Genomic DNA, 22508 nt, shown 5'->3' with positions numbered 1-22508 from the left:
ACTATTACAATAAACAAACTTCCATCTCCAAGCAACTGATCTCTTAGCAACAAGAAGCACCTGCATAAAAGATGCTACAGGGAGTGATCACCAGACAACCTATCCAGACCTGTGAGAGGAGCACATCAGGAGCCAGGACAGCACTCTCCACCAGCAAAAATCCACAAGTGACAAGAAGACACAGGTACATTTTCAATTCATATTCTCGTTTTTTTCTTCAAACTGTATGGGTAGGACATTAAATAAATGGGATTTATTTTTGTTTTGAGTGGGAAGTATGCCTTCTGGAGCTGCTTTGATCTGCTACTGTAATTATCTTTGTGTAAATTATATGCTGTCACTATCTAAACAGAGGGGTTTTTTAGTAGAAAATATGCAGGTCTTTGGCCAAATTCTTGGTAATAAAACAACAGCAATATGCTATATATTTGTCAAGTATTCCATGAAGTTTCTTTTCCTAAAAAACAGCACAGTGTTCTTGCAGAATAGTTATCCTAAGAAAGTGTATTCACGAAGTGAATACACTTTCAAGCTGTTTACATTACATCAGAAAATATTAAATCATTTCAGTTTTTTATAGATGTGGACCCCATAGATTAAAAAACCAAACCTTTTCAGTGTTTCTGATTTAATACTTTCGACTCTCAAGTGGATTTTTTCATGTGTACCATGACAAAGTTCTGGTGGAATACACAGCATGGGACAGGCACTGCCAGCTGCTGCTGCACAGCAATGTAGAATTAGTTGGGAAGTTGTGAATTTTGGACAAACTGATGTTTCCAAGCATCATTGTCACAGCACAGAATAATGGATTGTAAGTGAGGTTTAAAAAAGTGAGATAAAAAAAGTGAGGGTAAAAATCAGATAGAACAAGTCTTGAACTGACCCTGGGAACTTTTTCATTCAACCAAAGCTTGGTATATCTCAATTGGTGCTTGCTGTGGAAAGGTGCTGTCTTTCTTCTAGCTGCTATATCTCAGTTCATAATAATATCTGATAAATAAAGTCATTTGCAAAAAGAATGGTTTGAGAATTGTCATGCATTCTTTCTCAGTCTTTTTTTTTTTCAAACACACAGATAAACTTTCCTTCAGGATTAATTTACATACTTTGATAGAATACATGATACTTAAAGCCAGAGGAAAAAGTAAAAACTTTAATATTTCTTAGAGAGTCATCCCTTCTGTGTCAACTAACTTTTTGCTTAGATTAATCAAGGTATTTGCCAGCAGTAAAAGTACAACAGCAGAAACATGACTATGGTAGAGAGAGCTGGTTTTTATTTGAGAAATTAGAAACAGAACACCTCCCCTGTAGTAATAGAAACCAAGAGCAGCTATCTACAGAAAACCCTCTCAAACAGGTCTGCTTTGCCACAGCCACAACAAGGAGTCTGATCAAAAGCACTTCAGAGAGATTTCATTTGTCATCCACAACTCATTTTCTGCTAAGTTGATTAGACCTTGTGGTGCTGTAATGAAACTTTGAGGCTGGGATGAAGTAAATGATAGTCCTGCCACTCCTGCAGAGGTTTGCACCCCCCCAGCTGGCTTTGATGCCCTACAAGCGCTGGCACCCAGTTCTGCTCAGGACATGGTTTGTTTCACAGGAAACTCTGCTACCTTCTCATGTGGGTGATTTCATGGACATTGTGGTGGCTCATAGGCAACAAGACCTTTTGTGAAAAGTGCTAAAACTGACAAGATATTTTTCCAAATCACACCTCAACCACCATGTAAAGGCACAAAAAAGAGGCACTGCTCTTACAACAGAACTCCATTAATATTCAAATTGAGTCCTACATTTATAGAAGATATTTGCAATGTATTTGTTTCCCTGGCAAAGGGTTTAGTGACCAGTTCATTTCCAGTCACATGCCAGGACTGGGGGGTGCTAAGAAAACTGATTGACCAAGCTGGCTCCAGACAGTAGCAATGTCAACATCTACAACAGTGATTTTAAGTTTGCAGTTCCAAACTTCTCTGCACATTGGAACTCACTGGAGACCTTGAGTAGAAAGGGTGACAAGAAACTGAGTTGTGTGGATAAAGTTGTGGCCACCAGCAGCCCTGTAAGAATGCAGCAGCATTTTACAAGTGCTATAAAAGGCAGTTAACAGAACTTAATCTCAGAGAAGCAGGCTCTGGGGATCCTATTCAGCTGTGAAATAAGGTAACCCTGTCATAAGAACACTCACCAGAATTAAAAAAAAAATTCAACATAATAGCAGAGGCATCAAATGTAACAATCTTTCTTGTCGCATAGTACAGATGTTTTTTCAACACCACAAAATCACGGCTGTGTTCTGCATTTCTCTTTCCCTTGCCCTCTGACACAACTTTAGGCTCCTACCTTCTCATTTACTTGTCAAGAGCCCCTTTAGACTGCCAGGATGATCATTACTAAATTCCCACCTGCAAGCTTCGCTGAAAGCTGTCATCTCTTCCCCCTCTCTTCCTCCTCCTCCTCCAAGCTAAACAACAGATGAAGTTGTAAGTGCTATTTAGATTAGATTTCATAGTAATCAAGTGGTGCAGGATTAATCTACCAGGCTGTAATAATCATTCAACGCTGCTAGAATACATTTCCATAGTAATTAGATGGGATAGACCTCTACAGCTACACAAATTCCAGCCCACTGACTCAAACTCTAGAGATGACTGAAAAAGGGGTTTATTCCCTCCTTTCCACATTTTACTATATTTATCTTTCTTTTGAGATGAAGAGAATTGAGTTAAAAGTAGAAAGTAGTCCTAAAGAAGGCAGAGTGCTGCAGAAGCAGAGTAATGAAAACATCTAAATTTAAAATGCCAGCTCTGCACATTGGGACTGCAAACCCACCTGTAACGAGAGATGTCTGACAGATGCAAAGGATCAGGTGACTAAAACACAGTGAGAAGTTATTAAGTGATAAAAATAATTAAGTAATAAAACAAATGAAAAGTAATTAAGAAAAAAGTATGGCAGATCAAAGACAAAAAAATGTCACAAGAGGAGTGCAATAAAAGATAACCAATAAATTGTGATGGAAAACTCTCAGTGACATCCACATTGCATCCTGAGAGAATTAAAGAATTAGAAGAGACCACAGAATGCAGGGTGACACTAAATAAATGTGCAGCCTGATGCTCACAGGGAAATTTACCTCTCACAAGGAATGGTGAGCACTCCCAAGTTTAAAAGAGTCTCCTGACGTGTTCTCAGCTTTAAACCCCACAGCTTTTCAAGGAAACAAGACAATCCCTCTATCAAGGATGTGACATTTGCTGTACCCCTGGTGATAAATATCCACTTCAAATCAATTAAACCTACTATTTTATTTTTCAAAAGTACTGTGCTCCTTCAGTCTATATCAACATTGGCCAAAATTGTGGTACAATGGGAGCAGATCTGTAAAACAAAATGGGGTTTGTATGAAATAAGTCTGTTTATTTTCCTAAACTGTTTAAACCTAGAAAAGTTGCTTCACAGATGCTGCTAATAACAGGTTACTAATATTTGGGAATTTTTAAGCAGCAGATTTTTTTCTCTCCTGACACAAGAGCCACTCCAAAGGAAGCAACTCCAGGACACAAGAATGGCTCTTCAAGTGTTTTCAGGCATTTTTATGAACACCTTCTTAAAATTAAGAGAGATTTTCAGCTCCAATTCTATAATATGATTTTATGAATTTGCTCTTTTACTGAGAGAGTCATTAAGCATGAAGCTCTAACCAGAATAAGAGGTGTCAATACAGTTGTCATACAGATGTATGAGCTTTTCTCTTTACTGTGGACCCTTGCCATCATTCCTCACATTACCTTTAGCAAGAAAATGTTTGACAGAACCTAGAACATTCTCCTAGTGCTTTGTAGCCGAGACTCAAAAATGAGTAATCTCAAAGGCCCTCTGCTGGCAGCTGCTTTCCCAGGTGTTGAGATCTGTAATTGCTGCCAGGCCAGACAGCCTGGGCACATCCACCTATTCTGTCCCAAAAACCCTTTCCTATAATAAGTCTCTTTCCCCCCACTGGATAGTGGGATTTTTAAAGTTTTGCCCCATAAATAACAATCCAAACCAACAAATCCCTCTGATCTGAGACACCTCAACCAGCTGCAAGGAAAGGAAGAATTACTTATAGCAGATAAATGAGCAAGACTAGAGAAACCTTCCTTCATGCACAGTGGGCACTAACTCAGTTCCATTTCTAACTTTTTCAGGCGACTACCCACTATCCAAATGGGTTTGAGTTTTTAAGAGGAGAGACTTCACTCATGGGCAGTTCTTAAAAGATGCAATGCATGAAAAGTGGGATAAGCAGTTGAGTGGAAATATCTTTAAGGTGAATTTTTCATGGCCCAGCTGGCTTTTGCAATGAAAAAAAGGTTAAAAATGCAAGTCCTGAAAGTGTGTTTCATTAATGCTAATTGAAATGAAGCAAAGACCTCCTCAGTACAGGAAATGTCAACTGCTTAAGGTCTTGAGAAGCCACTTTGACTAAAGACTGTTTTAGATCAGGTCAAGAGTGTATAAAATACTCAAACCAAATACTTTGCCTTTAATACATTTATCTACATGACAGCACAATCCAGGATTTTAAAATTATAAATGTAACAGCAAGGTGTGGACATGGAAAAAGAAAAAAATTCTTTTACTAAAAACTCTAAAATGATGAAGCTGGGGCAATCAAGAATCTAAAATCCAGTCCATTGCTATCTGTATATTTTGAAAAAACAGAAACCTGCCTGCATTCTGCTGTCAAAACAATGATAAGCTTTAGCTGTGAGTATTTAAGAGCTGAACAAGATCAAAACTCAGGGTTCATTTTTAGAAGATAGAAGGGGGAGACTCATACTTGCAAAGTACACTGTGCAAACATATCAGGGCCTTCAACTGTACCAGGGCTCACCCTGCACGTACAACATTCACACATCCACATTGGGAGGTATGAAATTGGTTTATTTCACAGCACCCAAGTGCATAACCAGCTCCATACTTGTCTGCATAGGGAATGTGAGGCAGTGAAACCACTCTGCACACACTAGAAGGTCTTGGAAACGAGAAAAACCAATAAAACATAATGTACATCAGAGCCTATCTGTGGCAATGGAGTACAAACATGAAGTTTATGCAGATCCAGAGAGAAAGCCACATAAAAATGGAACTAGTTTTTTCTTTATGCATAAGAGACCTGTTGGCTGTCTTGGGTTTTTCTTTCCCATGCTGAATGCTGGTTACAGTCTGAGTAAAAATATGGCAACAGATAATATATGACCCTGTTTGTTATGGCATATATTCTATTTTTCAAAGTATTTAACAGAAAAACCATAAAGAAATGCATTACATTATATTACATTATGTTACACTCAAAGGTTGGCAGTTAAAAAAAAGGCTATAATACATGTCTCAGACAAAAAACTGTGGTTCTGGGGTACTTAATCTGTATCATTGAAAACTACCATAGTTATTCTAGAAATTCAGGAACTCTGGCACTACAGGCATGCAGGAAGGCAACAGCTAAATAAGACAGACAAAAGCTGGCAAGTAAACTCATTCAATGCTTCCACATGTGCTGAAAGTTTAATTTCTTGTGTTTTGGTTAGAGATATGTAAGGAGTAAACCTCAGTGTTGGCCAGCAAAGTCGATATCAGAGATAAAAGGTCTGTCAGCCAAAATATCCAAAACTATGCCTCAACATCAAGGTCAGAAAACCTTTGTTATTCCCAAGCAAAAAAATGTGTCTGCTTCATGTCTCTTTTGACTTGTGATGAGGCTTGTCCCAGCAAGCACTCCAGGCAGTCCCCCTGGTTATAAAGCCATGTCCAGAGCTGATTTGCTCATTTGTAGGGACTACAAAGGGGGTCAGAGGTACCGAGCAAAGCTGAACACATCTGAGCTTTGACAGCCTCTGCCTCTCTCCCCTCTTCTCTCTCTCTCTCTGAAGCAAAGCAGAAGCTCATTGGAAAGATGGTCCTGGAGACCCTGAACCCAATGCACTACAACATCACCAGCCTGGTACCAGACACGATGCCTGTGGCCACCGTGCCCATACTCATCCTCATGTGCTTTCTCTTTCTCATATGGAATCATGAAGAGACTTCATCAATACCAGGTAAATAGCTTTAGCTGCTGTGCCACATTAAAGTTTTCAGAGTAATTTTTGTTTGTTTCTCAAATTTAAGTGACAAAGTAATGCTGAATAATCATGGTAAGACAACAAAAATTATTATGGATCAGTTTAAGTAATACAAATTCTTAAAAATTCCTGATAAAGGAAATCAGGCTTATTCTAACTTCAGAACTTCCATAATAAATCGTGGCTTGGCCATCTGACATTTTTTCTTCAGCTTTAATTTGTGTATGCTAGAAAAGTATAATACTATTTTAAAACTCAGGATTTTCAACTATTTCATACTATTTTACAACTCCCATTTTCATGTGCATTATAACCTACTTTTTGGATGTTTTAAAGCTTAAGTCTCTCTAAACTACCTTTACTCTAAACAGTTATCTAAGCAGCTGTTCAGATTTTAGTAGGTTATCAATGTTTAGCACTGAAAACCCTCCAGAACAGAACATCAAATCTCCTTTCCCTTCTGGAACATTCTGGGGGCTTGTTTAGACATTAATGGCTCAGCTTATTTTCCACCAGATGCAACACCCTGCTGCGTGGAGGAGAGCAGTGCACAGCCTCTCACAGGTGTTGGACAGGAATAACCCTAAACCAGTACAGTGACTCCTGGAAGAAATTCTGGGAAAAGACCAGAAAAGAGAATTTCTTCTTCCTAGGATGGAGCCATTGTCCCTCCAAAAGCAAGCAGCAGCTGGAAGCTGTACACAGCAGCAATGAATGTCCTTTGTTGTAGGTACCACTGAAACCACTACAGGCTTCTCAGACAGTGGGACTCCACCAGCACAGCTGCAGTTCCTGAGACAGTTTCAGAGCAGAAAAGTTTGTGTGAGCTGCCCAGCACAGGCTGTGACTGCCATGCCAAAAACCTCCTTTCAAAGGGAGCTGCTCAGAGGTGTTTTCTTGTCTGTGAGCGCTGCTGAGACCAAACCTCTCTTCCCTGTTTCTTAGGGCCAGGATACTGCATGGGAATTGGTCCCCTCATCTCTCATGGCAGATTTCTCTGGATGGGAGTAGGGAATGCCTGCAACTACTACAATAAGACATATGGAGAATTTGTGAGAGTTTGGATCGGCGGTGAAGAAACCTTTATAATTAGCAAGTAAATCCTTACTTTCTATACTTAATAACTTGAAAAGCTTTATATCTTTACAACCTCTTTGCTACTTTATTCTAAAGCAGAATTGAAGTTATTTTTTTCAAAAATTGTCCTAACAAAAGCCTATTACTTTCTGCTATTCACAGACCTTTTTCTAATCTTGTGTCTGTTTAATGAAGTTTTGGTGAACTCCCCTAATATTTTTTTTTATGGATAGGAAAGTACTATGGCTAAATCCTGGAAATAATTTACCATCTCTTTTACTATTATTAAGATAATATTCAGTTTAGGGATCTAGGCTTACAGCAATATGTGATTAAGTCAAATTTTCATTTTCTGTGTTTTTAAATTTCTCCTTAAAGTGGAAGTAAATGCTTGATGGTTATGGCTCCAATTCAGTGATTTAACTAAGCAAATACAGCATTATAGTATTAGGAGTAATTCCACTCCAATTAATGGGATTATTCATAGGTTTCAATTATGCACAGTATTAAACATAATGCTGAACTTCAGCCTATCATTTTATTAGCTCCATTGGTTTCTTCTTAAATTGGATTATTATAAGTCATGCCATGAAAAAGAAAAAAAAACTAGTAAAAGGTTTACCTCATGTAATTGATAAAGAATCAGAACCTTTTAAGTAACAATGTCAATCAATTAATTCTTTCATTAAGCAAAAGCCTTTGAAAGAAGAGCAGCATAGAGAATAATCACAGAATTTTCCACCTGGTGCAAATCTGCTTCATCTCTATTTAAACCTCAGTAGAAAGAAGTAATCATGACGAGAAAACTGTTCACATTCCTATCCTACAAAGGCGCTATAAATATCAACTAAAGCAGTAAAATGTTCTGATAATTCTCTAAATGCTTTGAAAATCCTACCAACTCTACACAACTGTCTTTATACTACCAATTCACCAGAAACAAACCAGGAGTGCTGCTAAACAATGCCAGATTTACAGTCAATACATTGTTTCTTCTCAGACATTTCTTGCTTTAAATCATTGGCTATACCTACAAAACGAGTATGTAACTTTTTTTAAAGCAAGAACATAGAATAAAGTTTTCAGTGGATCCTAAATTCACTGCAGAACTAAACATAACCTGGCTTCTGCAAAAGAAAAATCAATGTCTTTTTTCACCAATGACATCTGAACTTTTAGCATCAAAGCTAATACTGAGGTTCTAATGCTCAGAGAGATGGACTTGGAGTCTTGGTTACAACAGCTGATGTCTTTTGGAGGACTTCATTAAATAGTTTCATAAGGAAAACCTGCTTATGCAAGGTCACTTGACAAAACCCTGCCTTGAAACATTATGATGTGTCTCCTGCATAGAGACACGTGGGATGGGAGGAAGAAAACTGAGCCTGCTGCACCTTCTCCTTTGTGGGGAGCTGCCAGAATTCAACACCATCTTTTCATGTTCAGGGAAATACAGATGTATACCCTGACATGGGAAAAAACTTCAATGTTAACTTTACCCTCAGGTCATGCAAAACTAAGAAACCAAGAATAGTTGTAGTCAATAGCAAAAGCCACATTTACATAAATTGACTGAAAAAATAAACTAAACCCATGTTACTAGTCTGGGGTTTGGCCTGTAGACTATACTACACAGTAAAGAAAGAAGCATGTTGTTTCATTTCAAATCTTTGTTCTGATTTTCTTTCTTTGGTTGGATTCTCTTTGATCAGTGTTTCATCACATCCACATTTCTGAAATGCTAGCTCCCTCTAAAGGAAATTATATCTTAAAGCAAGAATGTTGTCTGCCAGCACCACCAAATTAATCTTGCTGACTGTAAATATAATTATGGATTTCCCTTATGTGTCTCTTTAAAATATTTATTATTTATCCCACACATACCATTGTACTATGATAATGCATATTTAAGTGATGCATGTGTTTTTATGCTTTCAATATGTGTCTGAGAATGACCAAAGAGCTACAAAAGAATACATAGCATTGACCATACAACAGTAAAGCTGTAATTTAGTACACATCAAATATTTTACCTTATCCTCTGAACTATCTGACACTGGGCACTGCCTGAGTGTATCATATATATCTACACATTTCTATGTATACGCACTACTCTGTTTAAAATCCTTCATTAACTATTTGCATTTTAACTGAAAAATAGTTTAAATCTGAACAGAACACCTTATTGCTTTAATATAAATTCTGACAGCATTGATCAAATTTTTAATTATGTAAAAGATTTTTAATTCTGTGAAGGGAACAACATTTCGTGCTAAGCATTGTACTTGCTGCTAAATTAAGAATGCGAGTCAGCACTGGGGAGCAACTGTAAAATGTCAGCATACAAATGCTGTATTTAGTCTATGAAACAGTTCTTTTATTGGGGGCTTTTTCCTCCTTCCTTCCCCAGATCCTCCAGTGTGTTCCATGTAATGAAGCACTGGCATTACGTGTCTCGGTTTGGGAGCAAGCTTGGATTGCAGTGCATTGGCATGTATGAAAATGGGATCATATTTAACAACAACCCAGCTCACTGGAAAGAAATTCGACCCTTTTTCACCAAAGGTAACCAGTGTGCACTGACACCCTGCATCCCTGTGACACACACAGAGCCACCCCTCCCTGAAATGCTGCTGTGTTTGTCTGACATCCATTGTGGAGACCCTGGGGGGGGCATTCCCTACTCTAGGGAGACACAAGAGGCTCACCTTGAAAATCTGCTAGATCCCACTGGCTCCTTCCCCGGTTCCTATGTCTATTCCTATGTCCCTGAGCCACTCCTTCCCATTTTCCTGATTGTCCCTCACCTTTGCACTGCCCTGAGACCAGGGTCAGCCCCCAGGCCCCTGGGGAGCGTAAGGGAGACCCTCTGTGTGTAGGGGTGGGGGCTTGAACATCTCACCTCGCAGCTGAATAAAACATCTGTGGGTATTATGCAAAGACCCTTTCTGCTTCCTTACCCTGTACCATACTAGCAAAAACCCTTGTTCCTTCCTTACCCTGGACTATACTAGCAGCTATTCAGGCTGCTCCAATCCATCCCTGTGCTCTCCTTTCAAACAAAGATAAACCAGTGAAGCTCCAGAAAGGTTTCACACCAGCCACTGACACAATTTGCAATTTATCAACACTGCTATCACCACTTGAGGCATTATAAGAAGGTACAAAAACTAACCAACCTTTTGTGTTCTGCACAAATGTCCCAGCTCTGTCTGGCCCCGGGCTGGTGCGGATGATCGCGATCTGCGTGGAGTCAACCATCGAGCACCTGGAGCAGCTGCAGGAGGAAACCACGGAGCTGGGCAACATCAACGTGCTCAACCTCATGAGGAGGATCATGCTCGACACTTCCAACAAGCTCTTCCTTGGGGTCCCTCTGGATGGTACTGATAGCTTCAGTTTTGGGCCTTAGGATGGGTCTGAAATGCATATCCAAGGAAAATTCATTGACACCGCTCAGCTGTTTTGTCTCAAAATAACAGAGCAAGAACAGACCCTTGTATCACCACATAATTAATTGAAATTGATTTATTACCATCTTAGTTACAAGAGAGTTTTATATGACCAAAAATATGCATTAGCTTGTCACCCAACTTAGTGAATTGGATCATTTAAAGAGATTTTTATGCACCAATTTGGTACAATTCCAATATTAAATTATATTCATGCAAGAATCTGAAATCTTTCTACCAAACTAAATGATTGCTCTGAAAAGTTCACCAAAAAATTATGTTCTCTACAGTTTCTTCAGCCTATAACAGAAATAATATTATCAGAATGTCTAAATTGCCCATTTCACTGTTCTGCAATAGCTCTGCTTCTGCTGTCCTGTGGCAGACTCTTCAGTCTGGCTGACACACCCCTGTGTTCTTGTAGCAAGTTACCAAGAGTTTCTGCAAAGATCTAGACCTTTTTTACAGTGTACTTCAAATGTTATCTACCAGTTGCTTATCAGATTCCCAGGAACTTAGGGAACCCAACCTTATTATTAATTTTCTGAAGGATTCATCTTACTTGACTAATGACCATTTTTTTAACATTTCTTTTCAGAAAATGCCATTGTGCTTAAGATTCAAAACTACTTTGATGCTTGGCAAGCACTTCTGTTAAAGCCTGACATATTTTTTAAGATTTCTTGGCTGTGCAAGAAGTACAAAGACGCAGTGTGAGTATCAACCCTTCTACAGAGTGATTGCATAAGAGTCTTTCTTTTTATGAAGAAGCATTTCCCTTGATGGGAAATCAAGGGAAATTAATCAGATCTTTCCTCTGCCTTTAAGAAACTAAATTGTGACACTTGCAAAGGTGGCTGCTGAGGTTCCCTGTCCACAGAGCCAAGACAGAACCAGGTTTGTCACTGGTGGTACAAGAAGCTGAATTCTGGGACCAGTTTAAAGCTTTGTCTATCCAGACCCAATTTATTCACCAAAATACCAGTTCATGCACACTCAAATGTGAAACTAAACTTTGGTTCCGAGGAGGAAAAGCCGCTGTATGGATGAAGTGATATTTGCTGTCCAGTTGAGGACAATCAGAATAGGTTGCAGCTCATCCAAACAAGGAAACCCATCTGTATGCACAGCACAGCCCCCAAGGGGTTAACCCTTGAGCAGTTTCTGGTTATTGGATTTGTCAACATGCATTTTTGAGTCAAACACTCATTTATGAGTTAAAACCTGGTGCTCAGCGTGATAATCCATTTCAAGGTTGAGGGTTTTTTCCCTAAATAAGGAACAAATATATTTTGCCATTTTCCTCTTTGCAAAAACACAAAATGCCTCTTCCAGCTTTGTGGTCTTGTTTTCTCTCTCCTGCCAAAAAAGAGCTGGCTTTGAAAAGAACTGGCAGTCACTTTTTTTCATTTTGGATTTGTTTTCCATCTAGTAAGTGAAATTGCTCCTTAGGAAGGACATGTAATAAACTGCTTTGATAGTGCTACATAGCATAAGGGCTTTAAGGAGAAGATCAGATTCACCCAAGCTAATTGACAGCTCTTGAGCACTGGACACAAGATTCACCTTCTCTAATATTTGCTTGCTAGTTTTATTATGGCACTGATTACTGCTTTATCCTGTGATGCTGATAATAAACTATTATGGCCCAGTTATTACCAGAAAGCCCCTGCAAGCAAATATTGATATTTCAAAAGCAGTCCCATAAAAAAAGAACTTATTAATAAATTTTTATTGCAAAGAAAAAAAATATTTCTGGATTTAAGACAATGCAAAGAACCACCACAGGATATGAGGACTTGTAATATTCTTCTGATAAACTTTTCAAAAAGGACTACTATTTGTAATACATAAAATATTTATAAATACTGAGATCTTTATGGGGATTGACGTTCTAAATATATTTACCCTACAAACACAAATTATCTATCTCAACACTAACAAACCTACATTTGAAAAGCCTCAAGATTTCATTCAAAATCTTTCCAGAATACTTTTTTTAAAGAATTGCCTTTGAATCCATAATTAATTGAAAATTCCCCCAAAATTTATAACAAGTTTTGAGCTTTGTTTTTTCCACCACTGGAAGACAAACTGTTGACACAGTATTACTATTTAAACATGAAAAGTTTATATAAACTCTACTCCAGGATACAATTTTTCTAATACTTGTCTACATTTTTCTAAAAATCACCCCTTATGGTCTCTAAATTCATTTTACTTAGTGATAAAACACAATATAAAATACAAGGAAATAAAATACTTCTTTGGAAATGGTAATAAATCTTTAAAACCTTTATTCATTAATAGTGTATATAGATACCTTTTCCTCCTTTTCAGCCTATTCTCTAAAGAGATTAAGATTTCATTCCAGACTGACAAGCAATTACTTAAGAATAATAAGAAAATACACCTTACCTCAGTATTACTGCTTTTGCAGAGAACCATATAACTATTCTTAGGAATACTTAATTTCTGCCATCCTTAGATGCTTTTCTTGATATATCTCTGTATTTCTAGTCATACCCTGGTGCAGATATTTATCAATATGTTGGATTTCATCTGTTTTCAGCAAGGATCTTAAAGGAGCAATGGAAACTTTAATAGAACAGAAACGACAAAAGCTTTCCACTGTGGAAAAGTTGGATGAACACATGGATTTTGCATCCCAGTTGATTTTTGCACAGGTATTGGGAATTTACTGAAAATAGACTAGGTTTGGTTTTTCTGACATTCTCCTGAACACAGGCTTTGCAATTTAATCTTCATATGCCTCTCTAAAAGTCACATCATCATAAAAGGATGCTGAGTTGGTGCTGTGGAGTCCCTAAGAGTGACTCAAACAGGGATACTTGTATTTCAGGATCAGATGCTTGCCATATTTATTTCATAGCTTAAACAACATCCCTAAAACTCTTGCATCTATCCCTGAATGTCCTTCAGTCTTTCCCTAACCACTGTGTATTATTTCAGGTATTTCTTTTTGTTTGCAAAGGTTTCAAATGCTATATAATTCCTATTTTGTATAATCTCTGACAGCTCACAAACTCAGTGAGGAAATGCAAAAAACTAAAAAGAATCTGAGCTTAGAACACACATTTCTGCTTTTCTGCAAAACACCACACACCCCCCAGAACATGAGCTTTCTGTCATTCTCTGAAAGACAAAAAAGAAATGCTATTTAGTGTAAGATAGACTGTCCAGAAATTGTGCAGTCTGTAAGACCTTTGTTGGCATCACAGGTCAGCAATCAATACTTTCTCCAAAATTTCCTTTTTATTTTTTTTTTCAGAACAGAGGGGATCTGACTGCTGAGAATGTGAACCAGTGTGTGCTGGAGATGATGATTGCTGCTCCTGACACTCTGTCTGTGACTCTCTTCTTTATGCTAATCCTGATTGCAGAGCACCCCACAGTGGAAGAGGAGATGATGAGAGAAATTGAAACTGTTGTGGGTAAGGACGAGCTGCAAAGTCAGTGATGTGGGAATACAATTTTGCTTCAGCAGTGATCTAATTTAATTTATCTAAACCTGAAAATTTTAAGCATTTCCTCCCAAAAGAAGCGTTTGCTGTAAAACATATGAACTACTATTGTCTGTAAAAATTATATTAAAGAGCAAATTAAAAAATGTGAGAAATTTATAAAATAAAATAGGAATAATCAGAATTGATTATATATTAGAAATAATGTGGTATATTCTCTCCTCAGCAACACAGAGCATTCACCTCAAGTTTAATTGAAATTATTTTCCTGTTACCCTGAAATAGCAAAAGAGGGCACTTGTTTCAAATAATTCTAATCATCAGTATTTTTCTGTGCTAAAATACAGAATTTCTCTAAGTTTCATTATAACTCTAGAAGGAAAAGACTAGACAAAATTAAAATTATATTCTGCTGTCATCCATTTTGATCTCAAATTGGCCTCCTCTAAGTACTAATTACTAACTATTCAAAACACAATCAAGATATTCCAAATTTGTATTCTTCCCCTTCTCTAGCCTTCATTCAAAGCCTAACACTGAACCAATATAGAAACTAATTTCATCCACACTTATTTAAGACTTACTTCTGGTCTGTTAAACACCAGAAAATGTATCACAAGTCTTTTACTCTTTTTCTAAGGTTCTTTTAATGATCCTTATTGTAGTGTCCTCATGAGAGTACTCGCTCACTCACTTTCCCTGCTTCTTTCTGAAGCCTTACCCTCTAAGGTAAGGCTTCACCACACGGTGAAAGTTTAACAGAACTAGCTCCAGACTATCCCAGGTTCTGTTTGCTGTTAGCTCCTGGAAGATTTATTTGTTGTTCTGTTGCTCTCTCTCATGTAAAAGCCAGGGAAAGACCCCCAGAGTTTTGTTGGTGACAAGAACAAAGAGTGAGAAGAAGATGATAAGATTGTTAATTAATAAACTAGGATTTATGCTAATGAACAATATACCAGATTTCCTCAATAAGTAAGGCCACACAAAACTCCTTAGAAGCTATTGGATCCTTCCTACAACTTCAGAACCCAAGAATCCTCCCAAAAAGTTCTGATATTTGTACGATGTAAATTCCTAACCAACTAATCCCTTCACCATCTGCTTTATTCCACAAGGCAACAGAGACATCCAAAGTGATGACATGCCAAACTTGAAAACTGTGGAGAATTTTATTTATGAGAGCATGAGATACCAGCCAGTGGTGGACCTGATCATGAGGAAAGCGCTACAGGACGATGTCATTGATGGCTACCCCGTGAAAAAGGGCACAAACATCATCCTCAACATCGGCCGCATGCACAAACTCGAATTCTTCCCAAAGCCAAACGAGTTCTCTCTTGAAAATTTTGAGAAAAATGTAAGTTCTCCATCTTGTTTCTTACAGAAATTTGGGGTTTATTTATTGCTAATGTCTCTTCCTCTTACTTTGCTCAAGAACTTAGTGACCATAAGACTGTTTTCCCTTTGTTTAAGTGCGCAGTTAGCCATACAACCTGCTGATTACTGTTATTATTATTATTAGAGCTGGGCAGATATTTTCCCGTCAAGCTGCCTTTTAAATAAAAAAATAATTATAATCTAGAGAACAGTTTTTTTCAGACATAATAGTTTTGATTCAAAAATCTGATTAAATTTGTCAGACACACAGAGTTACCATTATTTCCCCTGACACTGGACAAGATAAAGAGGCTTTATGGAGCTAGAGCCATGCCAGCAGCCCACACAGAGCTGAGCATTCTCTGGAGAGGTGGAGCAGTGCAGTAACTTCTGAGAGACTGGGGATCTAGTGCCTTTATTCTTTTTTTTCTTTTTAAATTAACAATATTTTATAGACCATAATGAAAATGTTAAGTTTTAACTAACTCAGTACTGCAGATGTTGAGTAATTAAGTTTCTGTTCAGCTCTGAATTTCAAATGAAGTTATGTTCTAACTACCAGGAGAACTATAATCAAAAGCAATATGTGAATATTTTTTCTTCTTGTAATCCCCAACTGGTTCAAACATCCTTCAGATTATTTACTCAGACCTCTGCTCTGATGATTACTGATTAAACAATTGGTTTTGTGAAGCTGTATTTGTTCAGTAATAATAACCTGGAGAGATTAAAACTGCACTGATATGTTAGCAGCTGCACACATGAACACCGACAGGAACAACTTCAGCTTCAAAGAAAGTACAGAATATTTTGATACACCAAAAATGGACTCACCAGTAAAAACACCTGAAGCAACAACTAAGAAAGAAAAAAAAAGTGTTTAAGCCAGAACAAAACTTTAAGTTTTACCTATTTCTTACCAAAAAAGCTAAGGGTATCAAATATGACCCACAAAAAAAATGAGTATTAATCCACCTGATTAATATTTCTCAACTGCTGAGCAAATCCTGCACACAGCATTAAAAACAACACCTCAAAAAAAAGTTTTTGTAGAAAATTCAAGAAGAGTAAGTGACGAAGTTTATCAAAATTACAATTCCCTGTGAATAGACTCCATTTTGCCACCCATTATTTACATTCCAAGTATTTCTACCAAAAATTGATGTCTTGCTTAATTTACGAGCACATTTTGCTACTAAAAATATTTCCCCTTGACCAAATATTTAACCACACATTTTCTATCTGACTTGATGCATTCTGTTTGCCACATAATTATTCTGGCAGGCACAATTTCCCTCCAGTTCTCTAAGTGAATAGCAATCCACAGCATTATTTATGATAAGATGCCATTGTTAGAATCTAAACATTTTTCCATTTTCACAGGCTGTGCATTTGCCATTGTGCTGCACTGCCAGCTGCTGTACTTGCTCTGTGTTATAAACACTTGTATTTATCTATAATTTTTCCAAAAGCATGGCTCAGTTTATTTAAAAAAAAAGTTGAACTGAACACTGAAAATAAGAAAAAACAACACACTTTTTTCCAGATGACTTGATAGAAATAAATGGTCTCTACTCTATTCTTGTTAAATAGGAAATCAGAACATGGTTAATACCTGACTTTTTAAAAAAGAAGTTACACAGATGAAGAAAAGTAATTTCTTTATAACCAGACTTTCTTTTTAACTGATCCACTCAACGGCAATAAAAGTAGCAGAAACTAGCTGTTGGTTCTTCAGAAGTCCTGGGAATCCTGCATTTCATATTTCAGCTGACAGGACAGAAGACAATTTTTTGTGTTATCTCTCTATTAAATATGAAAAATTTTAACATTTAATTTTATGACAAATTAGTTTCTCAGAAATACTAACTTTATAATTACAAATGGAGTAGGCATATGGCTCAGTGATTATCTTTAGACAAGGCAGCAGCCTGTATTTCAGATATTTATAAGCTTTATAATGAACAATTTCTGAAGAACTTTTTAATGAACTTTAATGCATTTGAAGAGCAGAGGCTTCACTCCATTTCACAGCTTGTGGTGAAATCCCTGTAGTTCCCAGGACAAACAGACAAACACATGAGCAGAATTGTTTAACTGTACAATCCCTGCTACCTCTGAATTTCAAGGGCTCATCCACACTTCTGTCAGTGCCTGTAGCTGGGCCTGGGATTTCCAGTGTGAAATGAGAAATTGCTCTTAAAATTTTATTTCCACAGCTTTTTGAGAATATATCTGTGGGAATACATAAAATCAGAGGGTTTTGGGAAAGCTGCAAAAGGCAGGCTTCAGAGACAGCAGAACTGTGATTAGAGCTAAGCAGTAGCCCTAAGATTGGTCAGCAGAAAAATTATGTAAGAAGCAGAAAAGTAAGGACAAATAGAACAATGGTCTGTGTATTAAGCTGGTCTAGAATAACTCCCTAAGCTGCAGAAAAGTATATCTAGCAAGATATGAGGAAGTTCTAAGCTTAATAATGGAGCTCTGTGCATTGTGTTTTAAGGCTTACAAGCAGGTATTGTATTTGAAATAAGCAAGCATTGTTTTAACCGAGGGTATGTGTGCTTTTAGTGGTTGGATAGAACTACTGTCAGTGTGCTTTTGCTTTGTGTGATTGGTCAAAAAACTTATAAACTAAGTTGCAACATTAAGTTCTTAGTCTGCTGCCTGGGATGTGAGCTGCTGGCATCTTCCCATTGTCATAACCATGTAATGAGACTGATGCTGGAAAATAAAACAGCTCAAGGCGCGTTCCCAGCAGTCCCATCCCATTTGTGATTTGTACATAGCCCTGGCAATAATATTGACTGGCAATAATATCTACTACCAATTTCCATCACTGTTTTCACTGATCTTACGGAGAAAAATCTGTCTCTGAGTTTATTCCTCACGTTGCTCTCCACAGGTTCCTTCCCGCTATTTCCAACCCTTCGGGTTCGGCCCCCGGAGCTGTGTGGGGCAAGTTCATTGCCATGGTCATGATGAAGGCAATCCTAGTGACTCTCCTGAGGCGCTGCAGAGTGCAGACAGTGAAAGGAAGAGGCCTGAACAACATCCAGAAAAACAATGACTTATCCATGCACCCCATAGAGAGGCAGCCTCTGCTGGAGATGGTTTTCACACCCAGAAGAAATGCGGACGAGAGTCAGGGTGATAGAATGGATCAGCACTAAAGTTACCAGATTTTCTCAACCTCGAAGAAATAGTCATCATTCCTAGTTAAATACAGAAAATAAAATGTTTTGTTGCCCCTAAATGACTTCAGGTGACACCTTGTTCTGCCTGTACAGCAGAAACAAAGGCCAGAATTGGAAAGACTAAAAGTACAGGAAAGTTCTGTTGTAGATGAAGCCATGCTATACAACTCCTGATTATTTTTTAAAACATAGAGTTCAGACAAAAGTTATGCCTTCCCTTTCAAACACTGCCAGTTCAGAGGTTTGAGGGTCAACAAACCAACATACCTGATGTGTGCTTAATTCCCTTTTCACCCACCTCCCTGAAGCTGCACCTAGCAATATTTGACCACAGCAAAACTCTAACTATCTGTTTTCAAAACAGCTGAATGAATAATATTAGTTCATTTCAAGACTAAGAAACTATTTAAAGTATTCAAGATGTCTATAAGTTGTAAAAAAAAATGTTTGAACAAGCCATTCAAACATTTTTTCTTTACCACATTTTGCTGTCCTGTTAAACAGATACCAAAGATTTACAGTGTCACACAGATTTTACCAATAGCAGTAATTTGCAGAGTGCTACATAATAATAATGATAGTTGAGGTAACTATTCTATATTTTTAAAACCCAATCTCCTGCTGCAGGGGGTCTGTAAACATCTTAATAAAGGCCAGGTGAGAATGAGCTATGAGCACCAAACATTACCACCAGCACTACATGGGTGGGTGACTTTCAGCCCCACCTCCTCACCTGACTGACTACAGAAATTTCCCACCTCCCCTCAGCTTGAGTGAAGAAGTTCAAATTTCCTTTAAGCTGCCTAAGGTGTGCCAAATCACTTTTTGACCTGGTTTTAGTTGCTCAATTCCACTTCAGAGAGTAAGATTTGGAGTTGTTGCCCACATTCCACACCACAGTAGGAGACAATGTCCCTCCCTCATGATCCAAACAACTCCTGGTGCTCCTTCTGCACGAGCTCTGGGCTGTGTCCTGCTCTCCAGCATCTTGCTCCATGCCCACTGATGTACAAAGGTTCTGAGCTTATAAACACTTTCACAAGAGGCAGATTTCACTGGGTAAGTGCCCAGAGTTTGGTAGTGACAAAGGAGAGAAGTTCTGAACTAACAAGCAGATTTCTAGGAAATGCTTTTCAAGGTGTTTTGCATACACAGGTTTTTATTTTAACTATAAACCAGGCGGGGGGTTATACTTAATCCTTAACAGGAAAAAGGGACAATTACTCAACCTTTCTGTTCAGAATTGACCCATCTTGAAATTTGTACAGTCTGGACATTGATATCTTTACTAGCCTAATGAGGAGTTGCCAGCTTGGTCAAGAAGAAAAAGATCTTCCTGGCTAAATGACAACATTCCTTGACAGAGACTTTCCAGTTTCATTAAGCTTGAGTTTTCATACTGTGTAACACAAAGAAAGAGATTTTCCAGATAAAGTGCCTTGATAAAGACATCCAACCAATGTACAATAGGCTTTATATTAACCTTTTCCTTCCAAGTCCTTTAAACTATAATAGAAGGCGAGAAAAAAAGGGAAAAAAGAGAAAAATTGAGTCTTTACTTTGAAAATATAAATAAAATTTATTAATTAATCTATTCCTTCAGACCACTGATCTCAGGCAAAAGTCCAGAAGAAAAAGATCTATCCAGTAGCACGGAAGAACTGCAGAGACCCAACAAATAATTATGTGCCCCACCCAAAGGTAATGAATTAGACTGGGAATGGTGATAAAGAAGAGGAGCTGCCTATTTAGGGTAATTCTCAAAACAACATGTGAATTTTCTGTAGTAATTTTTAAAAATCAAACTTGAAAGCATTTATTGAAGAATTTATTGCAGCTAGGTTACTTTTAAAACTTTCTCAACTTTTCCATTATACCAAAAATTACAACAGCAAAGTGCAATCCTGTACCACCTGTACATACAGACAAAACTGGGCAGTTGAAGACACAAATAAATAGGATTTAATGGTAAGACTCAATGGTCTTTTCCAAACTCAAAGGTTCTATGTTTTCTAGGACTTCTGTTTTTTAGGTCATGAAATGCCACAGAGGTATGAATCTGTGGAATATCTAATGTGACCTCTGTTTGTGCATCCTTTGTACCCTTTAAACTAGGAAATTGATAAAGCAGTTGGAAGAAGAAAAAAAAAAACAAACACAACCATGTTTAAAACATTTTTACTCTTTTTGCATCTTAAAACACTTCAGGGTACTTTAGTGGGCATGTATTTCTTATTTGCCTAAGAACTCTGAAAAGAAATCCACTGAAGATTTTTCTTGGGAATAAACTACTATTTTATACACAGGATACATATCTTTGCTTATTCCACACGCAAAACCAATTTTGTAGTGATAATTTACTGTCTGATTTTCCCACCTCACAATTATAGGCCTCCTCCGAGCAAAATTTTTCACAAGCTTGAAATTAATAAATTATCATTCAAATTCTGAAGCAATTTTATGAAATCAAATAGATGAAAAATGCATGCTGCTCTGATTTCTGAATGTATTCTATATTGTTGAATTTGTAGGCAGGAACTTCAGAAAATGATTACCATAATTATTCTAGGAACAAAATAAAGCAGTATCATTTTTTACTTGTTGTCAGCAGGACAACAGAGTTATTTCCCATTGTGTCCTGTATGTTTTGAACATAGCGTTTCTGGTCCTCTTGTTTCTACAGGATTTAGTTTGGTCCCCATTTGGGCAGCAGAGCTGTAATTAATCTGAGCTCTCAGCTCATCTGAGTCCTGCTCCCCCTGACCTCATTAGGGCTGCTCCTCAGTGGTCTGTTTGCATGAATATTTGCACTGCCAGCTCCATTCCCCCATCCCATAATCTCACACCTGCTTGAGAGCTGCAGCTGGGGCAGCAGAGTTCCAGAACTTGCCATGTGGGTATGAACAGATTCTACCTTTCACTGTACAGAACAGAGCTCTGGGTTTAAACAGTGTTTTACCACCAGGTACTGCACAAATTCCAGTGGCTTTTTAAACCACATCAAGTCCACAGTCATGACATGACTGCTCCATTAATGTTCAATGCATTACACACAACAAACTCAGCTGTGTTTTATACTTCACTGTGATCATGGGCTGCTCACAGCACATGGATGTGGATGTTGTCAGCAAATAAAATAAACATCAAATAAAAGTTGTATGTAAAAGAGTTTAAAGTCATGTTTCATCATGTTCTCCCAATTTGAGAATCACAGATTGTATTAAAATGCATGAGTGTGTCTGCATGCATGAACAGATCAATGTATTAGATACAAGGATGAAATCTACAATGTTCTAAAATCGAAATTCTCACTGATTTTAGAGACTATATTATTGCCAAGATATTTTTCATGTAGTAAGAAAGCATAATTAAAAGAATTTAAATTGATACAAGACTACTTTCCTAGGAATGCACTTTTTCAAAGCTATAAAAGAAGGGAGAAGAGGTAGGTTTTGGTGGTTCTTTAGATAACAGGTATTTGTGAATATAACCAAAAAATTGGCTTAATGATTCAAATAAAGGACTCAGCTATCAGTGAGAAAAGTATATGAAGTAATTAAAAAGTGTAACAAATAAAATAATTGACTATACAGTTGAAAGTAAAAAATTTAATCTGCATTTTCTACTTGTAAAAAGACAGCACGACAAATTCAATTTGTATCCAATGCCTAATTTTTTTCACACAAATTAAAAGCTTTCAGAATGATAAACATCTGGCTGAGTGACAGGGAACTGGAAGGTAGTAAATGGCACACTAAAAAACAAAATTTAAAAAACCACAAAACTCTAACATAGCTGCAAATA

The 22508-nt window shown here is 37.5% G+C and overlaps 1 protein-coding gene across 1 annotated transcript; it reads left to right on the top strand.

Moving 5' to 3' along the window:
* The first annotated feature begins 101 nt into the window (after window positions 1-101).
* On the top strand, window positions 102-21872 carry LOC118690907 (aromatase). Its single transcript, XM_036389901.2, is given in 11 exon segments — window positions 102-184; window positions 5925-6092; window positions 7062-7212; window positions 9604-9758; window positions 10400-10576; window positions 11244-11358; window positions 13218-13332; window positions 13938-14100; window positions 15246-15487; window positions 18413-18463; window positions 18465-21872. Coding segments are annotated over 10 exon segments (1530 nt in total). The 5' UTR covers window positions 102-184; window positions 5925-5947; the 3' UTR covers window positions 18681-21872.
* Window positions 21873-22508: the final 636 nt, after the last annotated feature.

This window comes from Molothrus ater, chromosome 13 (genome assembly GCF_012460135.2).
Source record: "Molothrus ater isolate BHLD 08-10-18 breed brown headed cowbird chromosome 13, BPBGC_Mater_1.1, whole genome shotgun sequence".
Lineage (NCBI taxonomy): Eukaryota > Metazoa > Chordata > Aves > Passeriformes > Icteridae > Molothrus > Molothrus ater.
The sequence above is the reverse complement of the archived record's forward strand: the minus strand, read 5'-3'. Positions and strand labels throughout refer to the sequence as shown.